General features: G+C 30.6%; 2 protein-coding genes across 2 annotated transcripts in view; both read right to left on the bottom strand.

The window, feature by feature from the left end:
- Positions 1 to 218: 218 nt before the first annotated feature.
- LOC127741389 (uncharacterized) lies at positions 219 to 3,871 on the bottom strand. Its single transcript, XM_052253604.1, has 2 exons — positions 3,289 to 3,871; positions 219 to 819 (listed from the first exon to the last, which is right to left on the bottom strand). The coding sequence occupies exons 1-2, from the start codon at positions 3,808 to 3,810 to the stop codon at positions 340 to 342; spliced, it is 1,002 nt and encodes a 333-aa protein (XP_052109564.1). The 5' UTR covers positions 3,811 to 3,871; the 3' UTR covers positions 219 to 339.
- A 2,095-nt stretch (positions 3,872 to 5,966) lies between these two features.
- Positions 5,967 to 12,850, bottom strand: part of LOC110275528 (disease resistance protein RUN1-like) — a 16,719-nt gene continuing 9,835 nt past the window's right edge. Inside the window, exons 2-5 of the mRNA XM_052254170.1 lie at positions 9,227 to 9,620; positions 7,821 to 8,919; positions 6,348 to 6,626; positions 5,967 to 5,996 (exon numbers count right to left, since the gene is read on the bottom strand). Of these exons, the coding sequence (XP_052110130.1) occupies positions 5,967 to 5,996; positions 6,348 to 6,626; positions 7,821 to 8,919; positions 9,227 to 9,620 (1,802 nt within the window). The remainder of the gene's footprint in view (positions 5,997 to 6,347; positions 6,627 to 7,820; positions 8,920 to 9,226; positions 9,621 to 12,850) is intronic.

The raw sequence follows: 12,850 nt of genomic DNA, 5'->3' as shown, positions 1-12,850 counted from the left end.
AATCTGAGTTTAGGCCTATTTTCTATTAGATCAGGTCAAATACAGACCAAGGTCCACAGACTAGCCTAATAAGCCAATTGACCTTTTTTCACCCCTAATAAAAGACGATTCAATCATTCTTCTTGCAGGATCTCATCAGTTACAAAAAAAATAAAACAAGATATTGTTGTATAACTAACCATGAGACATGTTGATTTGTTCAAACAAGTGATGGAGTAGAAATCAACTAGCCATCAGCAAAACTTTAAATGAATCTCAAATCTATGGCAATTATGGTCTCCTCAGCTCATGTCCTCACCAAAGGCTTCATCATCTGGGGATTACTGATCTTATTGTTCCCTACATTGTTGAATAAGGACACTGAAATTGAATATCCTCCATGTTTGATTGTCCCTTGTACACATAAGCTCCACAGTGACTTACATTAGACATTCCAACCACATCATTTAAAAGCAAATTGTCACATTCATATTTAACCTCCACATAGTTCCATTCATAGATTAGAAAGGTATCGAGGATTCTCCACTCCTCATCATCCTTAAACAAACTGCGTAGGTCAAATAGCAACACATGCTCTGCATTAACGTAAGGGCAATAATAATTATTACTAATAAACTGACGAGCGTTGCAACCATTAATGTACAAATTTGCGGAGCCCATGGATGCTTTCTCCTTCAAGATAAACGCTACAGCAAGAACAGGAAACTTTTGACGAGCCCAAAATGACACAACTCCCCCTTCATTACAGTGGTCAAACCAAATTGGAATCATTGTTATTTTTGGCATTATGATTTCTAGCCTGTATACTTCCTTTAAAGCCTGTCACATTCGAAAGGAAAAAAAAATAATAACAGTTAGTCATTGTCTACCTTAGATCATAACTCGATATTTCTCAATTAAATGCCCATTGTTTCTTTTCCCCTTTTTTTGACTGAGTAAATATAAATGTATTTCCACATCAAATTTCATGAGTTAAGTCCACTTTAGTTATTGAGATTGGCGAGTTGTATTGATTTAGTCATTGACTTCCTGATTTGGTTTCTGGCGATGGAAAATACACGTAGGACTATATTAGTATATTTTTTTTTTAATTTGAAAGACTAAATTATAACAATTGAAAAGTTAGAAACCAAATCAGTACAACTCGCCAATCTGTAAAACTAAAGTGGGGTTTAACTCCAAATTTCATACATAATGGCCAAACGTCCCATCTTAACTTATTTCATATACAAAAATCAGTAGTGTTAGAGAGCCAATATATTTTGTAATTTGTAATCATTATTAATATTTTAATGATGTAAGATTATATCTAACAGTATGAGATTACATTCTATTTTTTTGCTGCTAGCTAGATTTTAATAAAAATACTGACCTCTTAGACTTTTTTTATAAAAATTCTAAGAGAAAGTACATGGAATCAACAATTTTTTGAATGACGTAAACAATATGTTAAAGAAAAAGTCTAAGGACCAGCACTTTCAATAAAATCTAGTTTGCATTTAACCATAAAAAAAAGTGTGTAATTTCACACCATTAGATATAATTTTATACCATTAAAAATATTAATAATGACTAATTAATTACTACAAATCACAAAATATACTAACCCTAACACTATTAAATACTAATAATAACTAATTGATAACTAAAAATCATAAAATATATTAACTTCCTAACACTATTGTATGTTAAAATATAGAACTTAATTTTAATTTTAAAATTTAAATTTTAAATTAATTAAATATAATTTTTATTTTAAATTTGACTATCAACGACTATAAATCCTTCTTTCACACTCACACCGTACCCCACCCCTATTCCTCGCAATCCCTGTCATCACTTGCAAACCACCGCAAATGTTCCGGCTTCCTCGTGCTTCCGTCCCATCGTAACTTATTTCATATATAAAAAGAAAAAATATAGGTAGACAATGAAAATATTAAACAATATGAACAATGGATACATCAGATATTCCAAATTTACTATGTATGCAAATGGTTATTCTAATATTAGAATTTAGGTGAGTAATTTGAAAATGTAGTATATTTTACTTGAATTGAACTAATTTTAAAACCCATTATTTATGTTGTTTTAAAAAGTCATTAATACCTGTCATAACTCATAACCCATATAAAAATTCTAATGTACTATAACCCTTTTTTCCCCCTCATCTCTCTTCATAACCATTAGTGGCTTTAGTTTTCTTTTATAAATTATAATATTGAAATTAAATATTTTAAACCGTTTCTTCTAAAAGTTCAAATAGTTAAGTAAAAATGTGTACTAATTATTAAATTAAAGAACTTACGATCTTAATTAATCTGATACTTCTCATTTTGTTAAACTACAACATAAGTCAACATAAAAGAAGTAGTAGTACATACCATTAATCTACTAATAATAGTAATAGAAACTACAAAACATATAACAGCTGACTCATTTTAGTTATTTATCCTAAAATATATATTAAAATATAAAATATAAATAAAAAATTAAAGTAAACTCTATATATTTAAACACAAATATATAACAGCTGATTTTAATATGTAAACAGTATTTTAGTGGCATTATAGTATGTAGATGATATGTAAATTCTAATATCGACAAAACGTTATTCAATATGTAGATGATATATAAATTTTTTGTTTGCCAAATTACTTAGGACAAACCTGTCCTTTTTTTGTTTGCCAAATGACTTAGGACAAACCTGCCTTGCTAGGACTCGGAAATGAATTCTCTTCAATAAAAAAAAAATATTTGAGAGAATAAAGTGTGATTTCTCAGCCTTAATTCTATAAGTGGAACCAAAATTAAATAGAAGAAAAAAAGTAATGAAGAGTTAGATTAAACACTTAACAATATCCAGTTTTTTGATTGGAGAAGATCCACTCCCTTAGGACTTGACCTGACTTGCGGCTCAAGCCAAGTAGGCCTGGACACAAGAATCTCTCTCTGACCTGGGGCTAAGCTTTCCAGCCCCATGATCTAACATAATTTGGTTCCCAATCTAGTAATTGCTTACATTTCTAGAAAGAACTTCTAAGAGTTCAACTTGGACTAGGATCTAGCCTCTAAGTTTTTTATAAATTTCTGTAACAGTAGAAAGAATGATTTAAACTCATACTCCTTTACCTTTAAGTATCGGAGTCTTTACAAAAATACCACTAATCACACACGTTATACGTAGATCATGGTGATTCGCATACAAAAATAAATAAATTAAATAAACAAAAAAATAAAGTTTTGTGAGAAGAAAAATGTTACGATAGTTTAATAGAATATTCTAACCTGAGACCATAACAACTCAGATGCTTTTGAAGACAAGATCGGGCAATCTTTTGCTTCTACATTTTTTATACTTGATGGCAATTCTGGTATTTCCGAAAGCTTCTTGCACTTAGTTACACAAAGATATCTCAATTTAGAAGATTCCTTAATGATGGTTGGGAGGCACACAAATTCATTCCAAGGTACATATAACTCTTCCAAGTTGCGAGAACAACATAGAATAGCGTGAAGATCTTCATCGGTTAAACCACAAGCACTACAATTCAACAATCTCAAAGGAGAATATGAATAGCATCCTGGTTTATCTATTAGGAATCTTTTGAATGATTCTCCGACATTAGGAGAATCGAAAATAGACAAAGATACCATCTCTGGCAACATGAATAGATCCTTTGGTAAGCCTCCAGGAACAAGCCCTTTGAATCGTATGTATAATTTTCTAAGTCCCATTAGATTACTAATGGAACTTGGAAGATCCTTAATTCGATCATTTTGCATGATGATTTCTAGTGGCTCATGCATTGGTTTCTCTGTTTGTGGGAAGAACTCAATACTTGTGGAATCAAGGTTGAGATATTGTAGAGATGGCATTGGCAACCACATTGTTGGTAAGAAATGTTTGAGATTCATGCAATGAAATGTGCTTAGATGTTTGAGCTTTTTAAGAAATCCAACTGAGGGATGAATGGCAATCAGATTTTGACAGTAGTTAAGCTTAAGTTCTTTCAAGTTCGGAACACCAGACGCATCAGGAAAATGGGTTATGAATTGGCACATTGACAAATTCATGTATGTCAAATGCAACATTTTCTGCAACAAAATAAATTAAACTCGTTAGCAACAATCACATATGATTTAGAATGTGTTATGGGTGGATTTTAGTGTGACCATGTTACTATGACTATAGTGTTGTTAAAATTAAGGTTGTATATTTTTGGGTTTATGTTAGGTAACTAATGACTTTTTTGAACAATATGATCAACCATCAATAAAATAAAAATACAATACACCTCCAAATTATTCACCTATATCTTAATATTAGAATAGTCAACCGTACACCTAATGAAATAAACATACATCCTATATATCTATTGTTCACATTATTTAGTATTTTTATTGTATACCTATACTTTTCCTTTTTTTTTGTTATTTTAATAATATTTTTTAGAAAGCCTTATTTTTTTGACATTATATTTAGGGTAAGTTACTAAAATAAAATATTTGTTTTTTAATATTATCATAATACAACATTTATACATTAAAGATGTAAATGTATTTTTTTTTATTTCTATAAAAATCGCAATAGGAGTATGGTGAATTATGATTTAGACGGAAACCACGAAAAGAATGTAGATTTAGCGTGTAAGAATAAATCGCTACACCTTCTAGCGGTTTTTGATGGAATGTTTAAAATGGTATCGCGATTTATGCCTTTTAAGCATTCCATTATAAATCGCTACACTCTTATTATGTCCAAATCATAATCCACCATATCCCAGTTCGTGGTTTCTATATAAATAGGAAAGATGTATTTGCGTTTTCAATGTACAAATGTTATATTCTGATAATATTAAAAGGCAAACAATTTATTTTGATAAATTATCTTTATATTTATTTTTCTATTGAATAAAATATTTCTATTATTTTTGGACAAAAAAAATTATTTTGCTAACTAAATTTTTAATCAAATTGATTAAATAACTTAAAGAATTGATAACAAAAAATTTTAGTTGAGAAAAAAGAAAGACATAAAAAAATTTTTGATTGGACTAGATTATATAATTTATTTACCTGGTATTTTTTCTTTTAGAAAATAAGGATTTTCTCAGAGTTTTGCAAATTCTTTTAATAACTTTGATAATAATTCAATTATAACATTTTTTTTAATTTCAGAATTTTAAAAAAAAGTAATTTATAACTAATTTTCTCATAAATAAGAGATTAGTTATCTTTTATGATTTATTCAATAATTATTAGATAAATTTAATTCTGCCACTGTAATTAACACTAATCATTTATTTAATGAGTTTTAAAAACTAAATTATTCAACTATAATAAAACTTTTTCTATAAAGTACAAAAGTTTAAAAAAATCTTAATTTTTAATTTTTAATTTTTTTTCAAATCATCGAATTTATTATTCAATTCCAACTACAAAAATAAAAAAACTAAAAAGAACATGTATGTCAAGGAGGTTGAACGATTCACATCTCTTGCTTGCTTTCCCATGACGATAGAACATATGCCAAAGGTAAATAACACTATATAGTTGCAACAATTGAGATAACATGTGCTAGAACTACTTTAATATGATTCCTTGCACCAAACAAAAAACAATACAAAGAATTCAAATTTGTAACTATTAATGAGCATACATACAGCACAACAATACGCGACTGTTATACCTGAAAGGCCAGATTGAAGAACTCAGAGCATGGTTTATGTTTGTTTTCATCTTTTTTATTTTTTTTTCTAGAACTGATTAATAAATTAAATAGTTTAACAAAAAGTTAAAAATTATACATTGTGATTTATTTAAAAAAAATTAATTTTACTAGATAAACAATGACTTTTGTAAACAATGTGAACAATTGACTCTAAAATTGATCCAATAAAGTAAAAAATACTCTATCCCAATTTATTTCATAAACCTTAATATTAGGATAACCATATGCACATCTAGTGAATTGAACATCCAGTCATTGTTAACTGTATATGAATAAATCGAATAAAAAGAAATAACCATCTAATTAAAAATAATGAACATAATCATCTGCATACCTATTTAATTGAACATCCGACATATTCATTGTTCACTATTATACTTTTCCTAAAAAATTTATAATTTGTAAAAATACTATAATTATGTGATTTTTTTTTTTGGTGACCTATAATTATGTGATTTGATTTTTAAAACTCAAGTTAAAGAGATATAATTAGTGTTAATTATGATAACATAATTAAATTTTTTCCATAATTATTTAACATGTCAAAGAGGATAACTAACCCCTTTCCTTATCTATGAGATAATTGGTTAGAAATCAACAAAAAATTAATTACCTGAAACGATTTTTCCATCTTCAAGTTGAGTTGACTGCATGGTAAGCTAAGGTCAACAATATTCTTAGGATGAAAATTTGATGGGAGAGATTTTGATGGGTACCTATCCCATTCGAGTAACCTTAGACTATTCGGCAAATAACTAGGTTCTGGTATAAAATGTGTATTTCGAACAATCAGAATTCGAATATTATTCATCTTCTGAAAGGCAGTGCCGCTCCATATTACATTTTCTTCTTTAGGAGGGTCCAACATTATTCCTTCAATGTTACTGCTTCCCTTTGAAAAAACGAACAAGAATTTTTTTTTACATTAGTTAATAAATTTCTTTTGTTCTATATAATTCATCTTGTAAACCCAAACCTAAATGTTGCATTATTCAAAATACATAGTGGCTTAATGAGGTTATGTTTAGCTTTTTGGCCCCTGCAGTAATATATATAATATGTTTGTTTTAAACTCCTAAAATAATATGATATGGTTTAAATGATTTAAAATAAACGAAAACTTTATATGAAATTGATAGTTGAGAGTCTTAGATAATAATTTAGTCAAAGAGAAATTCTTGAGGGCCAGCAACTTTTAGCATTTTTATCATCATTTGGCCAGCACAAACACTAAATTGTCTTTAACAAATAAATTTTATTAATTTATGTATGCAAACTCTAAAAATTTTGGATACAAACTATATTGATTTATGTGTACAAAATTCTGATAAATATATGAGCAAATTATATATTTGTTGTGTGCAAAACGTTTGTAAACATAGGTAAAAATTATTGCTGTCCAAATGCTAGTTAAAAATGATAATATTTGTTGATCATACAGCATTGCTCTTAGTCAAATATATCAAATCATCTAATAATTCTCAACTAACAGTTTCACATAAAAACAATTACATGTGAATTTTCACTTTTAAAATAAGGTGAAAACTTAGCTGCAGTGATTTTCGTGTAAAATTAATAATCAAGAACCATTAGATAATTTGATAGAATTGACTAAATTATCCTTTAACGATTTTTTGACTATTAATTTTACATCAAAACAGCTGCATATAAATCTTCACCTAAAAGTAATGGTTCTCCCGATTCTCAACACTACATAGAAAAAAAGAAAACGACGGTGGTTTGATTTGTCTTTTTGCGACGGTTTTCAGTTACGGCTAATTGAGATTATCTGCAGTGCAGTTAGATAAAGTGACTTCAAAATAATCTCAAATGTCGTTATGAAAGACAGTTTCGCAAACCACAACAGAAGTTCTACCTCCGGTTTTCCTTTTTCAATGTATTAGCACCAAATTATCATAAAATTTTGGGGAGTATAACCAAGTATTTTTGAAATTTTAATTTATAATGTTTGTTGAGATGTTGGACTGAAAGAGACCTAGATTAAAATTTACATGGACCAAAATTATGTCAAGTAAAAGAAAAGTAACAAGAATTCATCATACATATATAGGTGTAAAATTCTTACCGAATCTTCCCTCAATACTCTAAGAACATCTTCATAAAAACATAATCTGCTGCGTTTACCAAGTTTTGATGGTGCTTCTTGCCTAACAATTTCTATTCCCATGTCTTGAATGAGATCATGCATTATTAAGCAATCATTTTCAATAGCTAGCAGAGATTTATCAACAAGTCTTCCTATATTATATGATGGGAAAAGGTCACATTTCTCCAAAACATTCTCAACATATTGCAAGCTAGCCCCTTCAAAGAAGCAAGCAATGTCAAGAAATACACACTTTGTGGCATCTTCTAAGCAATCATAACTGACCTTGAGTATGTCATGTATGTTCCTCTGTTGAATCCTCTTGAATTGTTTCAATGCACATTCACATTCCCTTATGGATTTATTAGCAAAATGAGACCCTAATACTTTTAGAGCTAATGGAAGGCCCTTGGCATAATGAACTACATGATTAGACACATTTTTATACTCAGGTAAAGGATGATTCATTTTGAAAGCTTTTAAGCAAAAGAGTTGAAGAGCTTCATGATCATGTAACCTCTTTATCTCGAATTTCTTTTCAACCTTATCAATGTTTAGCACATGTTTATCCCTCGTTGTTATGATGATTCTACTCCCTGAACCGAACCAGTTGCGCTCGCCTGCCAAATTTCTTATTTGATCCTTGCTATCAACATCGTCCAGTACCAAAAGAACTCTCTTATGCTTCAATGTATCTTTTAACTTAGTGATGCCATCATCAACATTCTCCAACTTTATATTTTCCCCTTCATATAGCTTAGATATAATAGCCTCTTGGAGATTTACTAGGCCCATATAACTGTTTGATCTTTCTCTAACACCTTCAAGAAAGATTGAACATTCAAATTTATGGAAAATTGTGTTATAAAGAGCTTTGGCAAGTGCTGTTTTGCCAATTCCTCCTGTTCCATAAATTCCTAGCATGCAAACTGTCCTCTGGGATTCAATGTCTAAAAGTGACCTCAGTTCTTCTATGTGAGACTGGTGTCCAATTAGGTGCTCTCCAAGATTTACTTGTTCATGCTGTAATTTAGTAGTCACCCTTTTCACAATCTCATGTATAAATTCATATTCATACCTACAAAAATACAACTAGCCTTTTATCCACATTTTTATTTTCTTTTTATGAAAACAAATAGGTTGGATGATTGTGTCGGATGGAGTTATTATTGCAAATAAAGTTCACATGGAGAGATTTCAAAGTGAAAACTATCTTGTAGTCACTTTTATGTGAAGTTGATAACTGAAAATCGTATAATTTAGTCAAATAGGTCAAATCAAACCGTTTTTAGCTATCAACTTTACATAAAAATAAATGTAGGTGGAACTTAACTGATTTTAAATCAGTGAAAAAGTGATTAAAAAGTATTAAAACCGAAATGTACCCTGTTTGGTAAGACCATCCTTTCAAGTTAGCAACTTGAGACAAAGCTGATCTCCATTTGTGGACCTTAACAGATCCATTTCCGAACCTTTCTTCATGTGCAGCCATGGCTTCAGCGTAACTCTTTCTCTGATGCCTCACATCAGACGGTGCCACTTTGTAAAAGATTGGCCAAACCAACAATCGCTTCTTCAACTCCATACACTCAACGATCTCCACTAGTTCATCAAGGCACCACCTTGAAGTTGCATAATTCTCAGAGAAAACAACAATCGAAATCCTTGATTGCTGGATCGCATTCACCAGAGATTGCGCGATTCGGTCCCCTCCCTTCAACTCTTCATCATCCATGAACACTCTCACTCCCTTCCTGAATAGAGCATCGTAGAGAAAACCTGTGAAAGAGTAGCATCTTGTTGCAAGTTTATTATAATAATTGTAATTATTTATAAAGGAAAGTTTTGTTGAATTTTGGTCAGCATATAACCAACAGAAAAAGGTAAGTCATTGGATGAAATCTCATATCAATTTCACACCATTAAATCATCATTAATGGCTATTTGCTGGATACCAATCACAAAAGTTGCTGGCCCCTAGCATTGCTCATTTATAAATTATTAAAACTTAATCTCATTCGTTAATGTTAATATTTGCTGGAACGTATTAAACTAGTGTTAAACCCGTGCGATGCACGGGCTTATATTTAAATTTGATAAGTTAAATTAAAAATAATATTTTATACCTATATATTTTTTAAAGTTAGTATAACACTATTATCGTCCTTATATAATAAACGTGTTAAATATGTTGTTTTATCTTTATTCAAAGTAAAATATAAATAGAAGAGTTTGAAGTTTATAATATTCTTGAATCATAAGGAGGGAGACATGAAAAAAATAAAAACATATATAATTGTAATAATAGCATGTTAATTTTACATTAATTTTTTTTTTATCAAAAAGCTAATAAAAATTTATCGACAATCTAGTATCTTACTAACTTCATTAGAAAAGCAATTGGCATAGGATGTTGTGCTCCTTGTTACACATTTCATTTCAAATCTGAAAAAGGAGTTATAAATAAATTAGTTATATCTATAGTAAATATTTGTACAAAAGTATAAATCATAACATGCTGTTAAAGTGAAAATAATATTATTCTTACCTAAATATTATTAAAAACCTCTTTGAACACGACATTTGTTGTTGATAACTTTGGATTACCGTCTTCGTCTAGAATTAAAACCCTGAGGCCACTGCGACTCTTAACTCTTGATAAAGCAACATAAAGTTGTTCATGGGTGAACACTGATTTTGGCAAATAAAGTCCTACATGTGATAATGATTGACCCTGACTCTTGTTAATGGTCATTGCAAAGCATACTGTTAATGGAAATTGTCTCTGTTGGAACTTAAATGGCAATCCTGAATCTGAAGGGATCAAATTCATTATTGGAATGTACACTTTATCTCCAATATTTCTACCGGTCACTATCGTCCCTCCAATTACGTTGCTGCCAAGTTCGTTAACTATTAATCTTGTCCTGTTGCATAAACCCGAAGTCTGGTCTATGTTTCAGAGTAGCATTACAGCGACTCCTGTCTTCAAAGTCAACTTGTGATTGGGTAGTCTCGAACATTTGATGTCATTTAGGAACTCTGGTGTGAACCACTCTTGTTGTACATCTTCATTCTCATCAGCTTGACATATTGTGTTAGAGTTCAAATACTCCTTTTCTATCCCTGGAAAGATTGTCAAGACAAAATCGTTTACCTTCTCGACACTCTATGTTTCAAAAAAAAAAAAACTTCTCGACACTCTCAAGCGTGGGTGCAAGAATTGCCCTACTCTAAAAATACCTGTAATCTGACATGTTTTACAACAATTTGGATATGCAAAGTCTACCAAATGGTCATCAGTAGTTGTAATCAATAGATCATCTGAAATTTCAACTTCTGATTCATCACCAATAATAGAGCCAATATTTCCATTTCCAACATCAAGTATCCAATTAGAAAATCTCTTCATTTCACCTTCATCTTGATCCGAAGAAGACATTAGAAGCCTCATATTTATATGCAGTTTCAGAACCTTACAAAATGACCACAGATGGGATGAGTTAATAGCGGATGCCAATATATCGTGTCTACTTCCTTTCGGAATCACCGGAAGTATCTGTCTGAAATCACCTCCTAGAACAACAACCTTACCACCAAATGGTTTATGTGTCTTATGTTGATCGGTAACTGACATAAGATCCCTGAGCGTCCGATCAAGTGATTCAAAGCACATTTTATTGAGCATTGGAGCTTCATCCCAAATTATTAAGCTACTTTGAATGAGTAGCTCAGCCTTCAAACTGCCATGCTTGATGTTGCAAGTAGATTCATCAGTAATTGTAATGGGTATTGAAAATCTAGAATGAGTCGTTCTGCCACCAAGTAGGAGTAAAGAAGCAATTCCACTGGATGCAACATTTAAAATAATCTTTCTTCTAGACTGAATAGTAGAAGAAAGTCCATTCCAAATAAATATCTTACCACACCCACCATGCCCATAAAGAAGTAAAAATCACCAGAGTATGTAATAACAGCGTTGAGTATCTCATCAAATACTAACCTTTGTTCATGAGTCATCTTTTGTTTCGTATATAAGTTTGTATGAGTCAACTCATTTGTGTCATATGCTAAATCCTTCTCTATTAGCTTATTTTGAAAAAGGCGAACATCAGACATCTCAGGATATAGCATTGATTGATATTCTCTTAAAGATCTCGCATTGCTGTTGAGTATCTTCTCATCAATCTCAATAAGACAGAGATTTTTCAATTCGTCATGAGTCATGTTTAGTCCTAGTAAAAGCACATGGTGATTTTATGAAATATTTAATAAGTAATTTCAAATTAAAACTATTAATATTATTAATAAAAATAAAGATAATAAGAGAATACAATTTTGATATAAAAAAAGACATAGTAAAATACTTTGGTTTTTCAAAGCTTTTCTCCTCTCATATAGTATTCCATTAGCTAATAATGTCCAAGTTGCATTCCAAACACGCTCTGGATTGCTATTGCTATTAGATATCAGTAGTATCGCAAATAGTTTTCTCAATTGATGACCAGATGCGAGTTCAGCTACCTCATTAATAGCTACAATGAATTCCCTATCATCGCACAGTAGTCCCATGGAATAGCAAGCATCTTGGAAGTTAGAATATATAATTCCATTAACTGTCCTAATATACTCATATGTTGTGCAACCTCTCTGAACAGCTAACAAAATTCTCATATAATAAATATCACCTGTACCCGGTGGAACATAATTTAACCTCCCGATAGAATACCCTCTTTTGCATGGATGCCATTCCCTTGATTCTCTATCATAAACAAATTGATTTGGAAACTCACCATACGTCAAAGTTTGACCTGCTTCAAGTTTTTTATTGGCCTCCATCCATGCTAAGAATATCGTACATTTTTCTTCCTCTTCTTCCACGATTTCTTCAAGATCGTCATCATCTTTAAAGATAATATTTTGCTCTCCAGGCAAATGAAAGGTTAATCTCATCATTGAAGGCCACCTTTGATGAATATCATACGCTAAGGTTCTCCACACAGTCTCAC

The sequence above is a fragment of the Arachis duranensis genome, chromosome 9 (genome assembly GCF_000817695.3).
Source record: "Arachis duranensis cultivar V14167 chromosome 9, aradu.V14167.gnm2.J7QH, whole genome shotgun sequence".
NCBI classification, from domain to species: domain Eukaryota; kingdom Viridiplantae; phylum Streptophyta; class Magnoliopsida; order Fabales; family Fabaceae; genus Arachis; species Arachis duranensis.
The sequence above is the reverse complement of the archived record's forward strand: the minus strand, read 5'-3'. Positions and strand labels throughout refer to the sequence as shown.

Coding starts and splice junctions, on each gene's coding strand:
- LOC127741389 (XM_052253604.1), bottom strand. CDS start 3,810: ATGCATGAGCCACTAGAAATCATCATGCAAAATGATCGAATTAAGGAT. Junction 820..3,288: donor CTGAGTTGTTATGGTCTCAG/GTTAGAATATTC, acceptor CGAATGTGACAG/GCTTTAAAGGAAGTATACAG.